Raw genomic sequence first — 22,692 nt, 5'->3', positions numbered from 1 at the left:
GGAGAAAGGTAAATTTCTGTTGAACAATTAACAGGTCAAGTGGAGGATAAGCTTCAGATAAAGTGGGAGGAGCTTTTGAGGAGTGTTGTGTGAGCCTCTTCCTGCTTCACCCCATTCCTTTCCTACGCTCCATTGTCTCTGAGAGGTGAATTAAAGCTTTAGTTGCAGTAAGCTCATTCTTTCATACCTAAATATAACTTGATCTGGTAATTAGAACATCTAACATAGAGCTAGGCTTTACTTCCTAATAGCTTTTTTCTGTTATTAGCAATTTTACAAAAACATAAAGCTGCCATTTGCATGTTTACAATCTTTCTACTCCTTTGCTTCAGAATCAAAGTTAGATTTACAAATTAGTAACACTGTCTAGGATAACTCAATTTTTGTGATTGCTTTTAACATTATGCACAGATTTCCATCATGATACATTACACATCTAGTTCTGTTCAAAAGTAATACATGTAATTATGGCCAATGATTGAAAAGCAAAATTGTTAAATGTCCAATGTAGCATATAGTCATAGTGTTTAAGATTTAAGATTTTGCATTTCCTCAGTTCTGCCACTTTTTACAAATAATAATAATAATAATAATAATAATAATAATAATAATAATAATAATAATAATAATAATAATAATAATAATAATAATAATAATAATAATAAAGTTGGAAGGGACCTTGGAGGTCATCTAGTCCAACCCCCTGCTCAGGCAGGAAACCTTATACCATTTCAGGCAAATGGCTGTCCAGTCTCTTCTTAAAAACCTCCAGTGTTGGAGCATTCACCACCTCTGGAGGCAGGTTGTTCCACTGGTTAATTGTTCTAACTGTCAGGAAGTTTCTCCTTAGTTCTAGGTTGCTTCTCTCCTTGACTAGTTTCCATCCGTTGCTTCTTGTCCTGCTTTCAGGTGCTTTGGAGAATAGCTTGACTCCCTCTTCTTTGTGGCAGCCCCTGAGATATTGGAACACTGCTATCATGTCACCCCTCACCCTTCTCTTCATTAAACTACACATACCCAATTCCAGCAACATTTACAAGGTATCAGAATTATTCAGATTAAATCTTGTTTTATATGATTCCCCAACTCCATTCCATCAACTGAAGGATTTCTTGAAATCCTAGGAACTAATAAAAGTTTATACCAAATCTACCAAAAATTCTTACGATACTCAATAACATTAATTACTAATTAATTTATAATTAGGTTATAAAGGTTATTATTATGCATAATCATTTCAAATTAGTTTGAATTCATTTTTAAAAGATTGAAAAGGCAATATATGAAATAGTATTGTGTTCACCAACACAACAGACTGCTAACCAAGTGGTTTATACTCCTACACCTTTCCCAACCTACTCTGAGGACCTAGGTTGCATAGCAAGTGGAAGGCAATTGCAAAGAGTTGTAAAATATAACTTTCATTACATTAATAAAATACTTTATAATATTGGATATAAACCTTATGGGGCAACTAATATATCGGAATAGCATGTTCTCTTGTCTAGTTGAATAATAAATGGGGCTTTTGCCTTAAAGACTATACAGTCATTCAGACCACCCACACTCTCCTCTGTCTTTTGAGGTCAACACATTTTTCAACTACTCTAAAATGGGAGGCAATATGTTGCCATTGTGTTATAGGGAGAAAAAAAATTACTTTTTCAGTTCCCAGGAATTGAATTGGAGGGATACCTTGTGATTACCTTTTCACAACTGGAATATAACTTCCTTTCCTTCCTCCACGTATTGCTCTTTTCTGTTCATGTCCAGGCTCACACATGTTTTCAGACCTGTATACCTGGAATACATTTTCCAACACTTCAGCATGAGTGTTAGCAGAATGCAAAACAGATGGACCAGCAATTGCCAATGTTATCTTCTGGCCAGCTCTGGCAAGTCTCTCTTCTCTCTCCTTTCTTGGCATGGCAGAAATATCTGCCTTTATTTAGGACAGCCTGTGTTCCCTGCCATGCCTCTTTTCCTCTCTTGCATTGTAGGCTAAATGTTATATACAGTACTCGCTGCTGAGGCTGTAGGTGAGTGGAACAAACAACATTTCCAAACTTGTTCGGTTTAAGTTTATTTATCTTGCCTATTAAATATTCGATCACAGTATCAGCCAAGTGTCTTTATTTTAGGGAACATTGTTTTGTTTACAACACTCCTCCTTCTTTGCAGATATCTTAATATTTAGTCCCACAGTTTGCAAAGAACTATACTTTTTAGGTTTAATTCTATATAAACTCAGTGGACTCTGATACGTTTCCGATAATGAAACGACGGTTCCAGGTCTTTATTTTCCATTATAATACTCTATTTTTCCTTAAAAGAAATTTTGAAAAATAAATGCTTGATTGTCTACTGAATTGAAATTATAACCTGAAAGAAGCAGAGCTTTTACAGTTGCAGTTTCTTTCTTGAAAATGACAAATTCAAACATGAGGATATTTTCATATTGTTCCCACTCACTTCAGTGGGGTTTCCATTGGATTTAATGGTTTTGGATGCTACCCAAAAATGTTAATTTTTTTTCCACCAATCTTGTCCTCTCATGCCTTTGATTTTTTTAAAAAATAAAGATTTATAGAACTATTGTTTCATTTCTTTTACCCATTGTGAACTGTGAAATAAATCATACAGGAAATCAAACTGAATTTAGCTATATTTATTTAAGTGTTCGTATTTCAGTCACTATCGTTCAATGATTAGACTTCTTACACAGGCTTCTAATTTAACGCTTTTAAATTTAGCATCATCTTAAGATTGTATCTTCTGCCAAGGAAAGTGGCTAAGGGACCATCAATTCAGCCAGTATTGTGTGAAAGAGAAAAATATGAAACAATGTTTTGCCTTTTTACTTCCATAGAGATTTCTATTAACTGCTTTAATAGTTTGATTTTTAAAGTCTAAATGGCAAATTATGTTTACTAATTTTTCTTTATCCACAAAGATAAATTGATACAGTATTTTACCAACATTCTTATAAAATGTAGCAGTTTTATATTAGTAAGTTTGCAACCCATGTAACATCATCCCTGACTAAACAACCTTCTCAGATTTTTTTCCTCAAATGTCAAATTTGATGATTCAGAGACTACAAGAAATCTGAACAATCCACCATATTTAAGAATAAATCACACAGTTAATTTCCAGACATTATGTGGAATATTGACCATGCTATTAAGGTTATGTGTGGTGCTTTGTAAATGCTTTCATCTTACACAGATCTTACAGCTATTAGGCTACTTGCTTTGTGCACGTATCAAGTATATAAGGAAAAAAGGATAGGAAAATGTCAATCCAGCTAGGCCACTTAATCTAGTAATATCATGAGAAAAATTGTGTAATCATGAGCTATATTCAAGAGTCAGAAAACTTTCCAGTTTTGTAGGTGACTTTTAAAATTAATTAACATTGATGTACATCCTTGAATGGCATATAAAATGTCTTCATGGTCAGCTTGCACATTATATCACCAAGAGTATTTAATCAGAATGAATCTTACATTAGGTCTTAAATGTATTAATTTAAAAGTATTGCTGCTACTTCATTATGAAACATGTCTGAATAGAGAGAAATAATTAAACTTGATTGTATTTAGTAGTGGGGTTTTGGTATAGGAACACCCTTTTGCTCAAGCAAAGGACAAGATGAGTTACAGCAAGCCAAATCACAGACTATTTTTTATTTAAAGCAATGTGTGGGGGAAACTGGTGTAATATGCCCCTGCATGTACAATCCAAACTCTAATTGGGAAGAACTGGATCTTTCTAAGTTCCAAGGGTTTATTTATAGTGTTAGGTCATAGAATGGCAATACCAGGAAAATAAAATCGAGTAAACATCAAATGTTAAAAGTGTTGTGTAGCTGATCTTCATGAAAGAATCATAATACCAGAATTTTCCATTTATTGATGGTCTTCTTGTTAAGGCTATAATCTCTTTATACCAAGCATCATTCTTCCAGCTACACTACCACCTGAACTCAATTATAGAAAGTTAAGGATAACGCTATCACACTTTTTGGTTTTCTTTCAATAATGAAAAAAAAGATTCTCAAATTAAAGAAAGTTTACCCAATCCTAAAATATATTTGTAGATCTGAGAAACGAAAACTGTTATTTTTGGTAGCTGGTATCTTTACCTATTTGAACAAGTAAACTTTTTATCTATTACAGATCGCATTGAGAAGCATTCCACAATGCCAGATTCACCTGTGGATGTGAAGACACAATCCAGGCTGACCCCTCCAACAATGCCTCCTCCCCCAACAACCCAAGGAGCCCCAAGAACCAGTTCTTTCACACCCACAACATGTAAGGCAGAAACGTCTTTGACCAAGAAAAGTACATTCAGTAAAACAAACAACATAAGACCATCCCTTAATGACAAGAACTATTGGCGTTTTGTGGGTGAAATTTACACATAAAGTCCTCAACTTACAACAGTTCATTTAGTGACCATTCAAACTTACCACACCTATGATTCTTTTTCACACTTAATGACCGTTGAAGCATCCCAATGGTCACATGATCAAAATTCAGATGCCTGACAACTGGTTCATTATTAATTACAGTTGCAGCGTCTCGGGGTCACATGATCAGCTTTTGCGATGTTCTGACAAGCAAAGACAACGGGGAAGCCCGATTCACTTAACAACCATGTTACTAACTTAACAAATGCAATTATTCATTTAACATTTGTAGCAAGAAAAGTTGTCAAATGGGACAAACTCACTTAACAAATGTTTCACTTAGCAACATAAATTTTGGGCTCAATTGTAGTTGTAACTTGAGGACTACCTGCAGTAAAATTCACTCACAATATGTAATTATACCTTTCTTCTATATATGCTTGTGATAAGAAAAGTGAAGCTGCAGCAAAGATCTTAATCTTTCCTGTCCTTAATGCTCGCATTTTGGAAAATATAATTTAAACTATTAATTGTCCCCTACACTGTACAAATCTCTACATTGTTTATCCTTCTTTCCAATTCACTAGTGAAGACTATTGTTTGTTTGCGTTGTAGCATTCTGAATGAGAGTTGATGCTGAAAGAGGAAAAAAATAAACTTTTTTGACAACTGAATTAACCATTTCCAATTTACTACATTGGTATATCTGTCCAGTTGATTGTGGTAGATTTAAAGCTTACTCATTTTTAAAAGCAGATCGGCAACTATTTAGATTGGAAAGTACTGCCTAGTTTGTAATAATTGTAACTCAACCTCTCTAACCACATAATGACAGGGATGCTATTATATATTTCTGTTTTTCCTGTTCTATTTTCAGGAGCATTGTTTCCCCACTGTCAGCAGCTGTCTGGTTTTAACCCTCTACTTAGAGTATATTGTGATAAGTAACATCTGTATACTTGCTCAGATAGAACAGTGCCAGAAAAAAATCCATCAAGCTGTACTTCCTCATATTTCCCTATTTAACTAAGGGGAGGTTATTTAAAGATTGAAAAGTATTGTTATAACCTCAAAAAGTAGAAATATTAAATATATATGCATTGTGAGTTCTTTCAGATTAGAAGAGAAGGGCTGTGCACAAACACACACACACACACACACACACACACACACACAAAATTGCAAAAATAAAATTGCTAGCCTATAACCCAGGTCCAGATACTCCAATTTCTTTTCTGTGAAGGTGCTCAGACTATCCTTTAAAAAAGTGTAAAGTCTTCAATCCATTTCACCTTTTTATAACTTTTCAAAAGTCCAGTGTGACTATGGCAAGCCTGGGCTTGTGATAGATCCTTTTTCTTTTTTCAGGTACTTCCTGCAATGAATTTATAATCACAGAATTTTGCTTCATGATATTGTTTCTCTATATTGTAATGAGACCAGCATCTTTAGAACCTTATTCACCTGGGTTTGAGTCCCTCAAAACCCTCTTAGTCTGGAATATTTTATTATAAAGAAGTCCTTATAAAAAAAGAAACACATCCTGAAAATTGCCCAGTCAATTCATGCTAGAGAATGAAGCACTGTTTTGAAAACCTGCACACTTTATATAATGTAACATGTGCAGGAACCAGGTTTTTATGCATAGAGCCATACAATCAACACAATTGGGAATTTAAGGAACTTGTGATCAGACAGCAAATGCATTTAAAAAAACAGCCTTTCTCTTTTACTCTTTCTCAGGGAAGCCAAGAGAAAATTAAAAACATATAAGTTTTTGAGTCACAGTTTGAAGGAATGTGCTGGGTTCCTTATTTTAAACCCACAAGATCTCAGCATTATGCAAACAGTAATTATTGGTACTAAAAGTCTTTTTGGATAAACTCCATAAGGATGTTGTTTTGGAAAAAAAATGGGAAGGGTTTACTAGTATGCCATCTTAATCTTCTGGAAGAAAGGTCAACTATAAACCTAATGAATACTTACAGAATGCTTACTTTGGTAATCAGGTTTTCATTCCATTAAAATGTATTACATGCTCCTATTGAAGCCAACATTTATAATTGCAAAACTATATGCATGCACAGTTTTCATCCTGAAAGACAATAGGAAGCTGTGTATTTGTATCCTATTTAAAATGTACAGAAAAATATACAGTTATTCGATATGTTGTTCTCTTTTAGGATAAGATTAATGTTAGGCCTGAGAAAGAGCTGAGAGACTCATTTAGATTTTGAAAGCATGTTGGAGGAACTCTCAAAAAATAGCTGGAATTGATTGTTTGCAAAATGTCTACTATGATTGATGTGGTTTTGCAACTAATCCTCTGGTACCCCAATTTTGAATTAAAGTCAAGTAGGACAGGGAACTTGTAAGTAATCACTCAAAGAATTCACAGACCTATTTCTGAGAATCTAATAAAAGAAACCTATTGCCCAATGCTTTTTTGAAATCTAAAGCATTTACTGCAATTTAGCTATGTCTTTACTATTTAGGAAAACAAGAAGTTAGCAAACTCACAGGATAATAGAGTTGGAAGGAACTTTGAAGGTCTTCTAGTCCAGCCCTCTGCTTGGGAAGGAAACCATATACCGTTTTGGAGAAATAATTGTCCAATTGCTTTAAACCATTGCATTTCACCATGGTTTATCTGTGCAAAATACCTCCTTCAGAAATATTCTAACTTAGGGTAATATGAAGCTGAAAAAGTTCTGAAGACATGTCTTTCTCTGTATTCTTTCCTTTTTTAGTAACTAATGGCACAAGCCATTCACCAACAGCTTTGAATGGGGCTCCTTCCCCACCAAATGGCTTTAGCAATGGCCCATCCTCCTCCTCCTCTTCATCTTTGGCTAATCAGCAACTACCACCAGCTTGTGGAGCTCGGCAGCTTAGCAAACTGAAGAGATTTCTTACAACCTTACAGCAGTTTGGCAATGACATTTCACCAGAAATTGGGGAGAGAGTGCGTACCCTTGTGCTAGGACTTGTGGTAAGTGAATTAAATTATTTAATGACTGTGGATTTCTTTCTTTCTCTTCAGCCTCTTCTTCAAATCTCCCTTTTATTGATATACCAGAAAAGAAGATAAGTGGTACTTACATTTTATTTATTTCATTTATACCCCAGCATTCTTCCAAGGGGCTCAAAGAAGTGTTTTTAGCCTGAGCTATCCTGTTGAGGCAAGTAAGTCTTAATCATAATGATTTGCCCAATCCTTGAACCCTGTTTGAATCCTGGATTTCCATAATACTCTAAAAAAAACCTTCCTGTTTCATGATTTTAGAACTAAGGACTATCTTGCACATAGTATGGTTGCAAAGGAAAGTACCTTATCACAAACCACAGATTTTAATTTATGGGTTTATTTGCATAAGATAAAGTGATGGTCCTTAAAAGGGGATCAGGTGTTTTCATGAATCTTAGGAGCCATGGTAGGTGCACTGGTTAGAATGCAGTATTGCAGGTTGACTCTGACTCTGCCCACTGCCAGGAGTTTGATCCTGGTTCAAGGTTGACTCAGCCTTCCATCCTTCTGAGGTCGGTAAAATGAGGACCTTGATTAAGGACTTCGGTTTGCCATCGCAGACGCCGCAGATGCTGGAAGGTGAGCTTCGTCCTCCATGTTCGATTTCGCATCGCTGGGGGACCCTGGAAAGGGTTGAAAGTCACCCTGTAGGGATGACCAGCAAGGAGTGGATCCCTGCTTGATCACTAGGATCCAAACTGGCAGATGAAAGACCAGCCATAGAAATATGGCTCATCACTCAGCTGCAAATAGCCAAAATCAAACTTATCACCAGGCACTTCAAAGCAGCACGGATGAGACTGGGTGAGATCTGAACCTCTCTTTAATCCCAAGGTTTTTTTTCTCCTGCAAAAGCTGCCCAAAGTATCTTCTACCTGTGACGAGAGAGGGAAGGGAACTTTTATCCCATCCTCTAAGAATAGCAGCGACTGACTATCCAGGGGAGTTAAAACACTGAAAGAATAACCTTAATCTAACTGGATTTGTATGCTTCTAGAATTTGAGGACCAAAAGATTTCCTATCTCTATTGAAGACCTTGGTTTTTATTTACAAAAAAGAAATAAAATTGGAAAAAGGATTCTAAAAATGTTGGACTTAAAAAACCTTAAATGGCATTGGTGACATCTTGTGACTAAAGTTCGATATTACAACTTGTTATTGTCTAAAGGAGACTTGGCTGGAAGCCCAGACTACAGATAAGACTTTTTCAACCTTGACAATTATCAGCTGTGAGAAGCTCATCTGTGTTCCATACTCAGTTATAAAATTGTTTTCATTCTCTAACTTTAAAGCTCTTAATTTAACACACTACTAAGAGAATATGGATGAAGACCAGGAACAGATTCTCCTTATGTTAAAAGCAATACATGAAACCATTCTTTCAGCTTGTGATGAAATAAGATGCTACAGAAAAGAACAAGATGTCAGTCTAGATATATGAATTCAAATTTTGACTACAACTAAAGAATCAACTACACAAAACATAACAGAAGAAGTGGAACAATTAAATACTATGACAGAGGATTCAACTGACCAACAAATCCAGAAAAGGGACTGACAACATTGAAAATGGAAAAGACTTTCTATATAAACCAGAAGAAACTTGAGGAGCAAGAAGAACAGGCCGAAGGGAAGACAAACATACAAATATGGGAATCTGGAATAATAAAGAAACAATTTGTTAGCACTTTCAAAAAAATGGTGACTGGATAGTCTCTTTTATTTCAAATAATATATATAATAACAGAGGGAGATCTATTTGATGATCTAAAAGCACTGACATGTAGGGTGAGATGGCAAAGGCAGAAAGGCAGAATAAGGCTGAAGAAAATGGGGTTTTGATTTATCAGCAAGGATTTTATATTACTAATTAAAATAGAATATACTTAAATACACAAGATGTGTACTTTGAATACCAGATTTTGTTATGAATTGAGATAAAGAAAACTTTGGTCATTTAAAACTTGGAAGTATAAATACTAAAAGTTGAATTTGAATATTGATGGGAAATTAAAAATTGAGGAAAACAAATAAATAGGATATTGATTGTTTATAAAGACTGAATGTAAAAGTAATTAAGATATGTAATAAGTTAAAAATGTATTGATAAATGTAACAAATATGTTTTTATTTAATTGAAATAATAAATGTATTAACTTAAATATGAGATAGTAGATATCAAGAGAAAAAGAGGAAATATTTGATGTTGAAATAGGGGAAATTTTGGTCATTAAATTTAAGACATTTGGAAACTAGTTGAAAATAAGAAATGTTATATTGTATTATTAATTAGATGATGTAAGATGGTGGGAAATAGAATATACTCAAATAGATAAGATGTGTATTTTGAATATTAGACTTTGTTAAGAATTGTGATAAAGGAAACTTTGGTTATCAAAAATTTGGAAATTATAAATATCAAATGTTAAATTTAAATATTGATGGGAAATTAAAATGGGAAAAACTAACTACAGGACATTGATTGTTTATAAAGATTGAATGTTAAAGTAACTAGGGTATGTATAAGCTAAAAATTTATTGATAAATGTAACAATGCTATCTTTACTTAATAGATACAATAAGAATTGTATTAGTTTAAATATGAGATAGTAGATATTAAGGAAAAAGGAGAGGAAATATTTGATGTGGTAGTTTGAGATTTGTACTAAAGATTTTTGTATGTTATTGAATTATTGATTAACCCAGCCGCCATGTTGCTTTTTAAATACCGGTACTTAAATGTAAAATTAGAAAATCAATAAAATATTACCAAAAAAAGTGAGGACCTTGATTGTTGGGGGTAATATGCTGATTCTGTAAACCGCTTAGACAAGGCTGTAAAGCACTATGAAGCGATAAATAAGTCTAAGTGCTATTCCTTAGATATCTCAGTAACTATTAAAAGCAAGGTAGGATTTGCAACCATTTCTGTTAGACTTCCAACCATATATATTTTTTTGTTTCCAAAATACTATGTTTGTGCCACCATGAAAGGAAAATAATGGATGTTATGGTCTGATTTAGCATACCTATTATTAGCTATTAGCTATTGAATCATATGCTCTGTTTAAATGAAGGATGTGGGTTTATTATTGCTTTTATGTCTCAGCTATTCAAATTAAATATAGGTTTCAGCAGAGCCTTCAGAGATTCCTTGACTTGTATTGTGTATAAACAATGGAGAATCATGAGGTACTCAGAGGTCATACAGATAGTCCTCGACTTAACAATAGTTCATTTATTGACTCTTTGAAGTTACAATGGCAATGAAAACACTGACTTATTTGACCATTTTTCATACATATGACCATTGCAGTATCTCCATGGCCACATGATCAGATGCTTGGCAACTGGTTCATATTTATGATGGTTGCAGTGTTCCGGGGTCATGTGATCACCTTTTGTGACTTTCTGGCAAGCAAAGTCAATGGGGAAACCAGATTCACTTAACAACCCTGTTGCTAACTTCACAGCTGCAGTGATTCACTTAACAACTGTGGCAAGAAAGGTTATAAAATAGGGCAAAATGCAATTAACAACTGTTTTGCTTAGCAACAGAAATTTTAGGTTGTAAGTTGAGGACCACCTGTACTGAAAATAGCCTTCAACATGGCAGCTGCATCTCATTCTGAGTTTACAACTGATTAACACACACATATAACACACATGTATGAATTGAATCTCCAAAAAATCTTTACGGATGACAATATAAAAAAGTCAATACATACTGAGTTATGGCTGGGCCACTACTTAATGTCTTTTAGCTTTGTACCAATATCAGTATGAGTAGTAGCTGTCATGCAGAGACAATTGACTGTTAAATAGATGTTTCTGCTGGTTTGGTACTTTCCCCAAATATATTATCCCTGTTCTGTTTCTCATTCATGAGGTACAAACATGACTGCATAAAGACATGAACTTTTAAATTAAACCAGACATTTTTCCCCAGAACTAATGTAGTCTTAAGGGTAATCTGAATTACAGAAATACAACAACAAAATAGTGGTAGTATTATTATAGTATATTAATGTAATGGTTTTCATGAGGTAAAATAAATGCTACAACATTATTAATACAAAACATTTAAGAATGTTTCTCTGTGTAAAATACTGCAAGCCTAATGTATATTGCCAAAACATTTCTATTATCCATTTTACAGAGTCAGAATTTTTTTTCATTCAACAGAACTCTACTTTGACAATTGAAGAATTTCATTCCAAACTGCAAGAAGCCACTAACTTCCCACTGAGACCTTTTGTCATCCCATTTTTGAAGGTATTGCACAGATCATTGATCTGGAAACTATTTTAAACTATATCATTGCTCGGTCACCGATGTGTATTATAGTTCTGCTTTTTAAGAGAGTGAGGAAAATGATTCTCATATTTAAGGGCTCCATTTTTAGTGTAAGTGGGATAAACTCTTTTAGAATAATTATTTTCTATATATTCATTGCTAACTAGACAGAATTTGTCAGCTCTGTAACATCTATTTTCAGTGTTATAAAGCACTGTTATAAAATCATTTTTCAGCTGTGCTACCTCATCATCTGTTCAATCCATTTTCTCCTATGTATGTTTAGTTGATTGACAGTGCCTCCTTCACCAGATCTAGCTCCATTGATCCAACATCCTGCACAGCTTGGTTTATTATCAGTAGCAGTAAAAAATGAAATCACCTAATAATGTTCCTGCTGTTTCAGTAGCAGGAGAAACTGCCACTATCACTACACAGGTTTTGTGTGTGTGTGTGTGTGTGTGTGTGTGTATCCATTTATATATATCCATATATATATCCATCCATATCCATATATATATATGTGTGTGTGTGTGTGTGTGTGTGTGTATACACACATACATATACATATACACATACACATACATACATACATACATACATACATACATACATACGTAACTGGTGCAGTGCATGAAGCAAAAATGTTATATGGACATACTCATTCCTGCCAGGCCATTGCATTGAGTGATTTTCAAGAGCTGCCTTATGTAGCGTTTATTCAGTTCATTTCATGCTTGATATGAAGACAACATAATGGCCTGGAAGACCATACACAGGTAGTCCTCAACTTATAATGGTTCATTTAGTGACAGTTTGAAGTTACAACAACACTGAAAAAAGTGACTTATGACTGTTTCTCACACTTTGCAGCATCCCCATGGTCACGTGATCAAAATTCAGAAACTTGGCAACTGACAACTCATACATACAACTGTTGCAGTGTCCCGGGGTCATGTGATCACCTTTTGTAACTTTCTGACAAAGTCAGTGGGGAAACCAGATTCACTTAACAACGCTGTAACTTCACAACTGCAGTGATTCACTTAACAATTGTGGCAAGAAAGGCCACGAAATGGGGCAAAACTCACTTAACAAATGTCTCACTTGGCAACAGAAATTTTGGGCTCATTTGTGGTCATAAGTCGAGGACTACCTGTATATACTTTGAAAAGACTCTTCTCTGAAACTTATAAGGTTGAACATTAGAAAGCCCAATCAGAATCATCTGCAGGATACAGTGCTTTCATCAAAATAAAGCAGAACCATACTGCATACTCTATCTTACATATACTGTACATGTCTACAACATCACAGCACACAAACAAAAGGGGCGAAGCTTTTTCACAGCAGTGTCTTTAATCCAGACAGCTAAGTAAGACCTGGTGATTGGACTCATAATATATTGCATGTATTGTGTCAGCAGGGCAACAGAAAGCCCATTTTCAACCTCTTGCATTAGGAAACCAGATGTCTTGAGCTTTCCCTTCCCCCTTAGATGCCCTGTTCAGAATCACCAGCTTCCTAAAGCAAGGAACTAGTGATCTGAAACAAAATCATTCAGCAGAGTGAAAGCCTCATTACTTTCCACTTCCTTCAAGCAAACTTGATGAAGATTTTTATGAGAAAGAGTTTTCCAATAAATATCTACCAGGAAACATTTTCAGGCTTTCCTCATACGTCGCATTATTGAACGTGCCATTTGCAAAAGGTTCACTATCATATCAAAATTCAGGTAGCTTCATGCGGTACCAAAAAAAGGGAAAAGCACTGGCCCTACCAAGTTTTTTTTTAATAAAAATGAATACAACAAAAGGAAAAAAAACATGCAGACCACAGGTCATATGGTTTCCCTCAGTTACATGGAGTAAGCAATCCTGATTTATTGGATTATTTTCCTGGGGGGGGGTGTTGGACCAGAAAATTTAAAGACTGCTTTGAAAAAACAAATATTCCCAACCCCCTAAAATGAAGGTTAAAAAGTAAAGCCTGTAAAGAAAGTAAACAAATATCTTGAAGTTTTGAATTCCAAGATTTTCCCTCAGGCATTGGATCTGGATGGTAACTGAGCCTAGTGCAGGGGTTGGCAACCTCGGCTCTTTTATGACTCGTGGACTTCAACTCCCAGAATTAGCTGGCTCAGGAATTCTGGGAGTTGAAGTCCACGAGTCATAAAAGAGCCGAGGTTGCCGACCCCTGGCCTAGTGTATAAAGTTGGTGTTATTAGTTTTGTTTTGTTTTTACTTTTTTCCAGTAGTGTATTCAAAACTTCGCTCAGGCACATTGTATTATTTATATTTAAATTGGGGATATAGACATTTAAGCTATTGTTTTTTACTTTTGAGTTATCAGTTGTTGGCTTGTTTTTCAAGTCACTATTAATTTCTCACTTTTATTGTTTTTTTTATAAATACTTCAAAGTGGAGAACAGACACATTACTGCATCTTCCTTATATTTGCCTCCCACAAGAACCCTGTGAGGTGGATTGGGCCCAGCTGGCTTTCATGACTAAGACAGGACTTGAACTTAAGCCTGGTGCCTTAACCACTAGACCAAATTCACTCTCTAAGTGCTTAATGTTCTGTGTTTTATGGCTTGACTATTTATACCATATAAATAAAATAAGTAATTGCCCATAGGCTTTGCAGCTCCTAGCTAAAACAAAGTCAACAATGTTGCTCTCCCCAATACCAATTCATTATCTATAAATTATGAAGTGGCAGAATGCAAAATAAATTACAATGAATTACTACTGATCGTTCAGAATCATAATAACAGAGTTGGAAGGGACCTTGTAGGTCAACCCACCGCCCAAACAGGAGACCCTACACCATTTCTGACAGATGGCAGTCCAGTCTCTTCTTGAAAGCTTCCATTGATGAAACTCCCACAAGAGTTGAAGGCAAACTATTCCAGTGGTTGATTGTTCTCACTGTCAGAAAATTTCTCCTTGATCAGCTTCCATCTGTTATTCCTTGTCTGGCCTTCAGGTGCTTTGGAAAACAGGCTGATCCCTTCCTCTGTGAAAGCCCCTTAAATATTGAAACACTGCTATCATGTCTCCCCTGGTCTTTCTCTTCACTAGACTAGCTATAGCCGTTCTTCATATGTTTTAGCCTCCAGTCCCCTAGTCCTCTTTGTTGCTCTTCCCTGCACTTTTTCTAGAGTCTCAACATCTTTTTTATAGTATAGAGACCAAAATTGGTTGCAGTATTCTAGCTGTGGTCTTTCTAAGGCTTTTTAGAGTGGTATTAACACGTCACGTGATCTTGATTGAGTCCCTTTTGTTAATGCAATATAGGATTGCATTGGCTTTTTTGGCTGCTGCAGCACACTGTTGTGTGGTAGTATTTATTATTTTACTGTAATATTGTAAGGTATATAATGCTGGGATGAATCTAGAATTATTTAATCAGAACAAATCTTCTACAAATAAAAAAATCATCCATAAAACAGAAACTTTAATTTCAATTCAAAAGCAACTTCTATCATTTTAAATATTCACAGGACAAATACTTGTTATTCAATGTTAACATCCACTTGCTGTACAATGTTTTATTCAATTGTTTAACAAGATGAGTGGGGAGGGAGAAACATTCAGTTACAGTTCTCACATCGAATGAGATTTTGTTTCCCTTTGTGCTTTTAAGAGGAGGAATTATTTCAGTGTTGCATTTCATCATATCTAAATATTGTGGTGAAGCAGGCAGCTTTAAAAAAAAGAACACAAAAGAGAATAAGGGGAAAAAATTACAAGGATACTTCTAGACCTTTCCATCATTGCTTCACACCATATGGTTGTCATATCATTTATTTGGGATCACTAGAATCAAAGATGCAACTTCTCTTTTCTTCTTCTAATTTTAGTGCTTTTCCTCAAAGGAGACATTAATGACAAAAAACATATGGTTGTGGGAACACGGGCTTTAATAAGTGCATTGAAATGCTGCTGTAACAATATGCATTAAAGTCTTGTTTTCATTAAGCTAATGTAACTCACAGACCCTCAGTTCCATTTTGCATTTATGGAGAAACATTTACGGGAAGGATATTAGACACCGTTCTAATTACCTAATCTGGCACCAGAATTAGAGAAAGCAAAATTGCTTTGCATTACCATATTTTAAAAAAAAATTGGCAGAAGATGTTTATTGAGTCAGTAAATTAAACAGAGTACTAAGGGAAAGAGTGTGTGTATTATGTCATCTGTATGTATACATTTGTTAATGGTCATGTATATGTCTCTCATTACTTATTTGCTTATGTAGCTATGCATATTTAATCTATCAATTATAACATAATTTAATATATTCTCTAATCCCAATAGGTATTTTCAGTACAAATTGCTCAAATTATAGACTCTTTTTTCTTATTAATAAATATTAATTTAAAACAAGTTTTCAGAAATTCTTTGTGAATGTGCCTGACTTAATTCAATTTTAATAAAATATTAAAAACTTACAGATCGCATTATTCCCTTTCAAAGCTTGTTTATATTTTGTGACCAGAATTTCTTTTTCAAACACATATTAAGCCCCTTTCTGGGAATAAGCCAAAAAAGCCTGGCCAAAGACATCTGCATGCAAGATGTCTAGCACATGATATCATTTTCCTAAATACCATTTGGGAATGATATTTAAAGACTGCATAGAGGCATCTGTATGCAAGGCTGAAAACACTGCCTACATAAAGCTAGGAAGAAAACTTTGGTACACATGGGAAGGGAACACACAGAAAATAGCAAGTAAATTTGGGTGGACTTTTAAATATATTGTATGTCCGTATACGAATGTGAGTTCTACCTGTTTTAAAATGAAAACTTTTCAGGAAAATTCATGAAATTAATATTAACTTATAATACTGTTAAATGTATCTGGTAGAAGGAAAGAAACTTTTAATGGTTGCGATAAGACAAATGTGGAAGCTTCCAATATGGGCACAAATAAGGAATGCGCCTGATGAAAAATCTAGCCAAAAATTTTTCTGTTCACATTTATACATACATATAAAGAGCCTCTTTGTCTTAGAATAACATGTTTTTTTTAAAAAAGTCACTTATAAAATTACATCTTTAGAATTAGCATAGGATAATACAACATAAGATGGATTCTGAACCAGCAATCACCTTTTCAGCGAGCTGCAAAACATGCTCGTTGAAATTTCTCACACAATACCAACTGCAGGCAACGCACACCATATCACATTCAGCCACAAGACATGAGCATTAACAGAATAACAGAATTGGAAGAAACTTTGGAGATCTTCTAGTCTAATCCCCTGCTCAAGCAGTTATCTAAATTGTCCTGCAAAATCCAAGTTTCACAAGACAGTTCTTGATTTGGAAGTTCGTGCTGATGAATTTTCATAGCAGGCAGAAAATTACAAAAGTTCTGTGAGTCTTTTAAGATCATAGGGAAAGTTTTTTTATTATTAGTTTTCCAATATTACAATAGTATCTTTAAAAAGCAACGTGGTGTCTGGGTTACAATAATTCCATTTCAGACAAATACATATTATTACAAATCTCCAAATTATTGTAACCAATACTTCCTCTCCCTTGTTTCCTTTAATACAAATTATCTCTTATCTAAATTAACATACTTCTCATTGCTATCCATCAGTCATTTAATAGTTTTCTTATATTTGTCAATACTTCAGTATATTTTATATTTTAACATTCCATCTTTAAAACCTCAAACACCTTTTATATTTTTCCAGCTTTAATTTTACATTGATATTAAAATTAAACGTTTAAAATTTCTCATCTTCATATTGCTAAATAACCTCCTTTCCCTTTACACAATTTTCTCCAATACCTAGTAATGTAAATACACTTCTTATTTATCTCATTTCCATGTCAATGTTAGTAGTACAATATTAAAATGGTAGTCATTAGGATACCAATTGCAAGGAGGAGAAAGAGGAGGAGGACAATATAATATTCTTATTTCTCACTTATAGTTTCCACATATTAAAAATTAACCAAAATTTCTTCTGTTTCAACATTTAATACATCCTTTCATGTCACTACATCCAAGTATATTAGTTACATTCTATCATTCTTAACATATATACATCTTAATCCATGTCATTTAAAGAGCTCAATATTTCAATGTTAGTATTCATACATCTGTGTTTTATTTTTATTTTTTAATTAATCAGCATTTTTATCTACTCATCAAAACAATCTCTCGTAATCCAAGTACAATCTTGTCTATTTTGGTATTATCTATTTTAGACCTCTTAAGAATGTCCCTATTTCTTCAATCTTATTCTTGCTTTCTTCCTTTGCCATGTCATTTTTCGCTTCTTTGCCTCAGGGTCATCAAAGCATTCTTGTGTTGTTATATCATATTGAAGTAGCCCTCCAGTCTCCATTTTTGAAGAATTGGGGAGTCTGTTAACAGCACCAAATCTTCTCATTATTTTCACCTCTTGATATAATTGGGAAAGTTTTATTTGCCTTTTAACAACTCTCTCTCTCTCTCTCTCTCTCTCTCTCTCTCTCTCTCTCTCTCTCTCTCTCTCTCTCTCTCTCTCTTTGTGTGTGTGTGTGTGTGTGTGTGTATACACGCATGTGTGTGTATATACATTTTTTTCCTCTCCTTCCATCCTGTTCTTCTCAAAGAGATCTTCACATCCCCCAATCACACTGCAGTGCTTTACCCTATTTATGCCTGAGGCTGTACACTGCAGCTGGAGAAGGGCCAGATGGTCACAGAGAAGAATTTTTGTTGTTCAGTATTGCAAAGCATGTGATGTTTTTCTTAGCCATGAGAGTTTTGCTTTCCACTCTCCTTTCTAGAAAAGCCCCATTCAAAGCTTTGTATTTTAGCAAAGCTACAAAATCATTGTTTGTTGGCACTGTAACTATAGTTCAGTTTTGATGCAATATATATATATATATATATTTAAAAATGTTATCAATATTTAACACTAGGGCAAAAGATTATGACTTCAACCTTCACAGACTTACTTTCCTCCTGTTGTGTTTGGGATTAGACATTGCAGAATTCCTAGTCTACGCATGTGGGAAGTAATATGCCACCTTTTCATAATTGAGGAAAAACTGGCTAACATTCCATTTTTGATCTATAGATTTGTGGCAGGGCTAACTGGTATGTGTTATATTGCTCCTTTTCTGTTCTTCCAGGCCAATTTGCCCCTGCTACAGCGGGAGCTCCTACATTGTGCAAGGCTAGCCAAGCAAAATCCCGCCCAGTACCTCGCTCAGCATGAGCAGCTGCTTCTGGATGCCAGCACCACCTCACCTGTTGACTCCTCAGAGCTGCTTCTCGATGTGAACGAAAACGGGAAGAGGCGAACTCCAGACAGGTAAATGTTTAGGAGCATTTCTTCCATGCTCTGTAAACTTCCCTTGCAATGTTGATTTTTGTCAATTTTGTCCCAACAGTATGCCTTCTCTGCACAAATACTACAGATCTCCATCATCCAGCAAAAAGCATGGAATGTCTTTCTGTGTGTAAGGATGGATGAATTTATTTTATTTTATTTTATTAGATTTATATACCACCCTTTCCCGAAGGACTCAGGGCGGTTTACAGGGCATTTTAAAATCACATCAATACAAAATACAAAGTTAAAAGACAGTTAAAAGAATAAATTATCCCTGAAAATAAAACCCCAGTTAAAATTCTCAGCCTGGGCCAGAGAGCTCAAAGAGCCAAGTCTTCAGGTCCCGGCGGAATGAACGTAGGTCAGGGGCAGTCCTGAGCTCCACGGGCAGCTGGTTCCAGAGGGCAGGCGCACCCACAGAAAAGGCCCTCCCCCTGGGTGTTATCTGCCGGCAATCTTTTACCAGCAGCACCCTGAGAAGACCCTCCCTCTGCGAGCGCACTGGACGAAGGGAACTTGATGCTGGCAGCAGGTGTTCCCTCAAATATCCCGGACCCAAGCCATTTAGGGCTTTATAGGTCATCACCAGCACCTTGAATCTCACCCGGAGGGCAACCGGAAGCCAATGCAGCTCACGGAGTAGAGGTGTTACATGAGAGCATAAGCAAAATAGACTGATGGATGGGAATGGAATATAGTTTTGGCCTCGTTTAACACTGGCATAGAATAAAAAAGCTACAATCAGAAAATGTAGCCCTTAGAGTGAAACTACCCCTCCTGCCTTTAATTGGCAGAAGGGATTTCAATGCATTAAGTCACTTTGACTGCTGTTTCAAAATATTTGAAGGGGAACTGTAAAGAGAAAATGAGGGTCTGTTACATCATTTTATTGGACACATGTGGATAGAAAAATGTGTTGCACAAAAAGTGGATTTTGATTTAGCACTTTTTATAGATTATGGAATAGCTTATAGTAATGGCACAATTGTCATTATTACCCCACAGTTTATACATCGGAGCTAATCTAACAGTGATATGTAGGATTATTACTGAATTCAACTGTAATTTATATATTATTTTGCAAATTATGTAAACATACTGGGTGTGATTTAATTTGCAATTAACACATTGAAGAATGATCATACTCTCAAAAAGCTCCACTTCTTTATTTCCAATGTATCTGTGTAGTCCATTAGAGTATATGCAACTTGAACTATCCAGAATGTGGGGGGAAATATACAGAATTGCCTTTTGTCAAAATATTACAGTAATGTAATTATTTAGTGCTAAGATTCCTATACTTGATTTCATATTTGGTCTGCACATGATTGTCGTATTTGACATATTTGGATAAGTGTGCTGAATATATTTAAATCCCAGATCTTGTACATGTAATATTTTTATTTTATTTTTTATTTTAATTCCATTTATATCCCGCCCTTCTCCGAAACTCAGGGCGGCTTACAAGCTTAGCAGTAGCCTTCATTCTATGTATATGCCTGTTTATTAGGGCTTTCACACAACCCCAAAGCGGCATTATTACAAAGTCAGCTTAATTGTCCCCAACAATCTGGGTCCTCATTTTACCTACCTCGGAAGGATGGAAGGCTGAGTCAACCTTGAGCCTGGTGGGATGCGAACCTGCACTAATTGCAGGCAGCTGGTGTTACTTAAGGAGGCATTAGCCCACCAAGGATCTCAAAGTTCAGCCTTGTATAAAATATGTTGAATGACCACCTGCTAGGTGGCCCATAGACTGCTGCTCCAAGAACAGCAGCAAGCAAAGATGGCTTGTTTTGGGTCACCACAGCATGTCTCCTGACCACAGTAAGACCTAGTTGGCTGGGCTGCAGAAATTCTCACTACTTCTCCATGGCAGGTTGTGCTTTTGGGCAGTACCACACTTTTTGAGCAGGGTGGCAAGGAATTAAGACTTGTCTAGAGAAGACAGGCCAGGAAGGTTGAGCTGCCTGAAAGAGAGAAGAAGGAAGTAGTCAAAGAGGAAGGGTGCTCTTGGCCTACAAGTCTCTTTGCTATGGAAGGGTGGGAAAGACAGTAGAAAGCAAGAACTCTAGACAGGAAGGGAAGGGAAGGGAAGGGAAGGGAGGAAGGAAGGAAGGAAGGAAGGAAGGAAGGAAGGAAGGAAGGAAGGAAGGAAGGAAGGAAGGAAGGAAGGAGGAAAATGGAAAAGAAAAAGGGCAGATGTTAAAGACCATTTAAATAGCAAAAGTGAAATTTAGTTTTATTAAATTTGCATGCTTCTAAATCCTTTTAGACCTCCTGAGGCTTACAATAGTGCATATCATGCAAAGTTCAGCAAGTCCCTGGGTTAACAACACCCCAGTTTAAGGAAGACTCATAGTTTAGAAAGGAGCCTATTGTAGCAAAATTTGTGTTAAATACACAATGATTTAAGTTAAATACACAATGGGTCAAATTCATTATACAATACTACTTTTACAATACTACTGTTCCAACTTACATACAATTTAATTGAAGAATAGACCTTGGGAACAGAACTCATTAAACTGAAGACTATCTCTAATAAAATAATCTGAACAAAATCCATATAAAATATAGAGTATACTAAGAAAATCAATAATAATAATGCAATATAAATATACTGTAAATATAAAAGTTTAAATATACTGAGTACTCAAAGCCCCATGAAAGAGTTCAGTTGTTCTCTGAATATCATAATCATGAGTGATCAAGATCCAATTTCTAGTGAAAACTGTTCCATAAAATGTTTTAAAAACTTTTTTTTTCTGGCCTCACTTCTCTCATCTCAAAAAAATGGGGAACCACTAGCAATTTTCCCACAAGGATCACCTCTGATAGGTCAGCATAGGTTAAAGCAGGTAATCCTGCAGATGCCTTGGAGTCATTGCTGTTTATAAACATATGTTGTGATATTCTTCACTTTTGATCCATGAGATGTATAAAAATCCTCTCAAACTCTAATAGCTGGACTCATTACAGTCTGAGTTTGAGACTGCTAGATCAGATCATGTCATAAGAAGGTTTTAAAAGCTGTATCTTTTAATTGTTCATTTGACTTTCAGACTTAATCTAAGTGTAGATATAAACCCTACTGGTTTCTCTGATTATTTGAATTTCTCTGATTCTTAAGCCATGTAGTTTGTTACTAATTTCTTGCTTAATTTTGTTGATTGTAGCTTTCTGTGCAAGATTATTTTAAAACACTATTTGGTGATAAAGCTTCTTTAATTTGACTACTTTTGTGTATAACATGAAGCCAAAATATGTGAGAACCAGTCAGCAAAGCCCATTGAATTATCTGATTTTATTTAGACAATGTACCGTAATAATTATATGTGATCCAGTTAAATAACCATTTTAACAGTATTTTATATAGCCAGGATGAAATGCTAATGGGATATTAATGCACACTGAGATTAAAGTACTTAGTGAAAGAAGCAGGCAACATTTTCATTCAACTAGAATCAGAGATTGTACCATAGCCAAAGCAGCAACAATATTTATACCTCGGGCATACAACAGAAGATCACTTTACAGAGGTCCAAATATTCGAGGCTGTGCTGAAGTTTGAGGATCCGGATCAATCAACTG

General features: G+C 35.3%; 1 protein-coding gene across 1 annotated transcript in view; it reads left to right on the top strand.

Annotated features, from left to right (window-relative positions):
* Window positions 1-22,692, top strand: part of RUNX1T1 (RUNX1 partner transcriptional co-repressor 1) — a gene marked incomplete at its 5' end in the record, with an annotated part of 150,994 nt that overhangs the window by 84,938 nt on the left and 43,364 nt on the right. Inside the window, 4 exon segments of the mRNA XM_081322724.1 lie at window positions 4,181-4,318; window positions 7,167-7,408; window positions 11,631-11,720; window positions 18,896-19,077. Coding sequence (XP_081178850.1) covers window positions 4,181-4,318; window positions 7,167-7,408; window positions 11,631-11,720; window positions 18,896-19,077 — 652 coding nt within the window.

The sequence above is a fragment of the Vipera berus genome (assembly GCF_964194415.1).
Source record: "Vipera berus genome assembly, chromosome: 3".
Lineage (NCBI taxonomy): Eukaryota > Metazoa > Chordata > Lepidosauria > Squamata > Viperidae > Vipera > Vipera berus.
The sequence above is the reverse complement of the archived record's forward strand: the minus strand, read 5'-3'. Positions and strand labels throughout refer to the sequence as shown.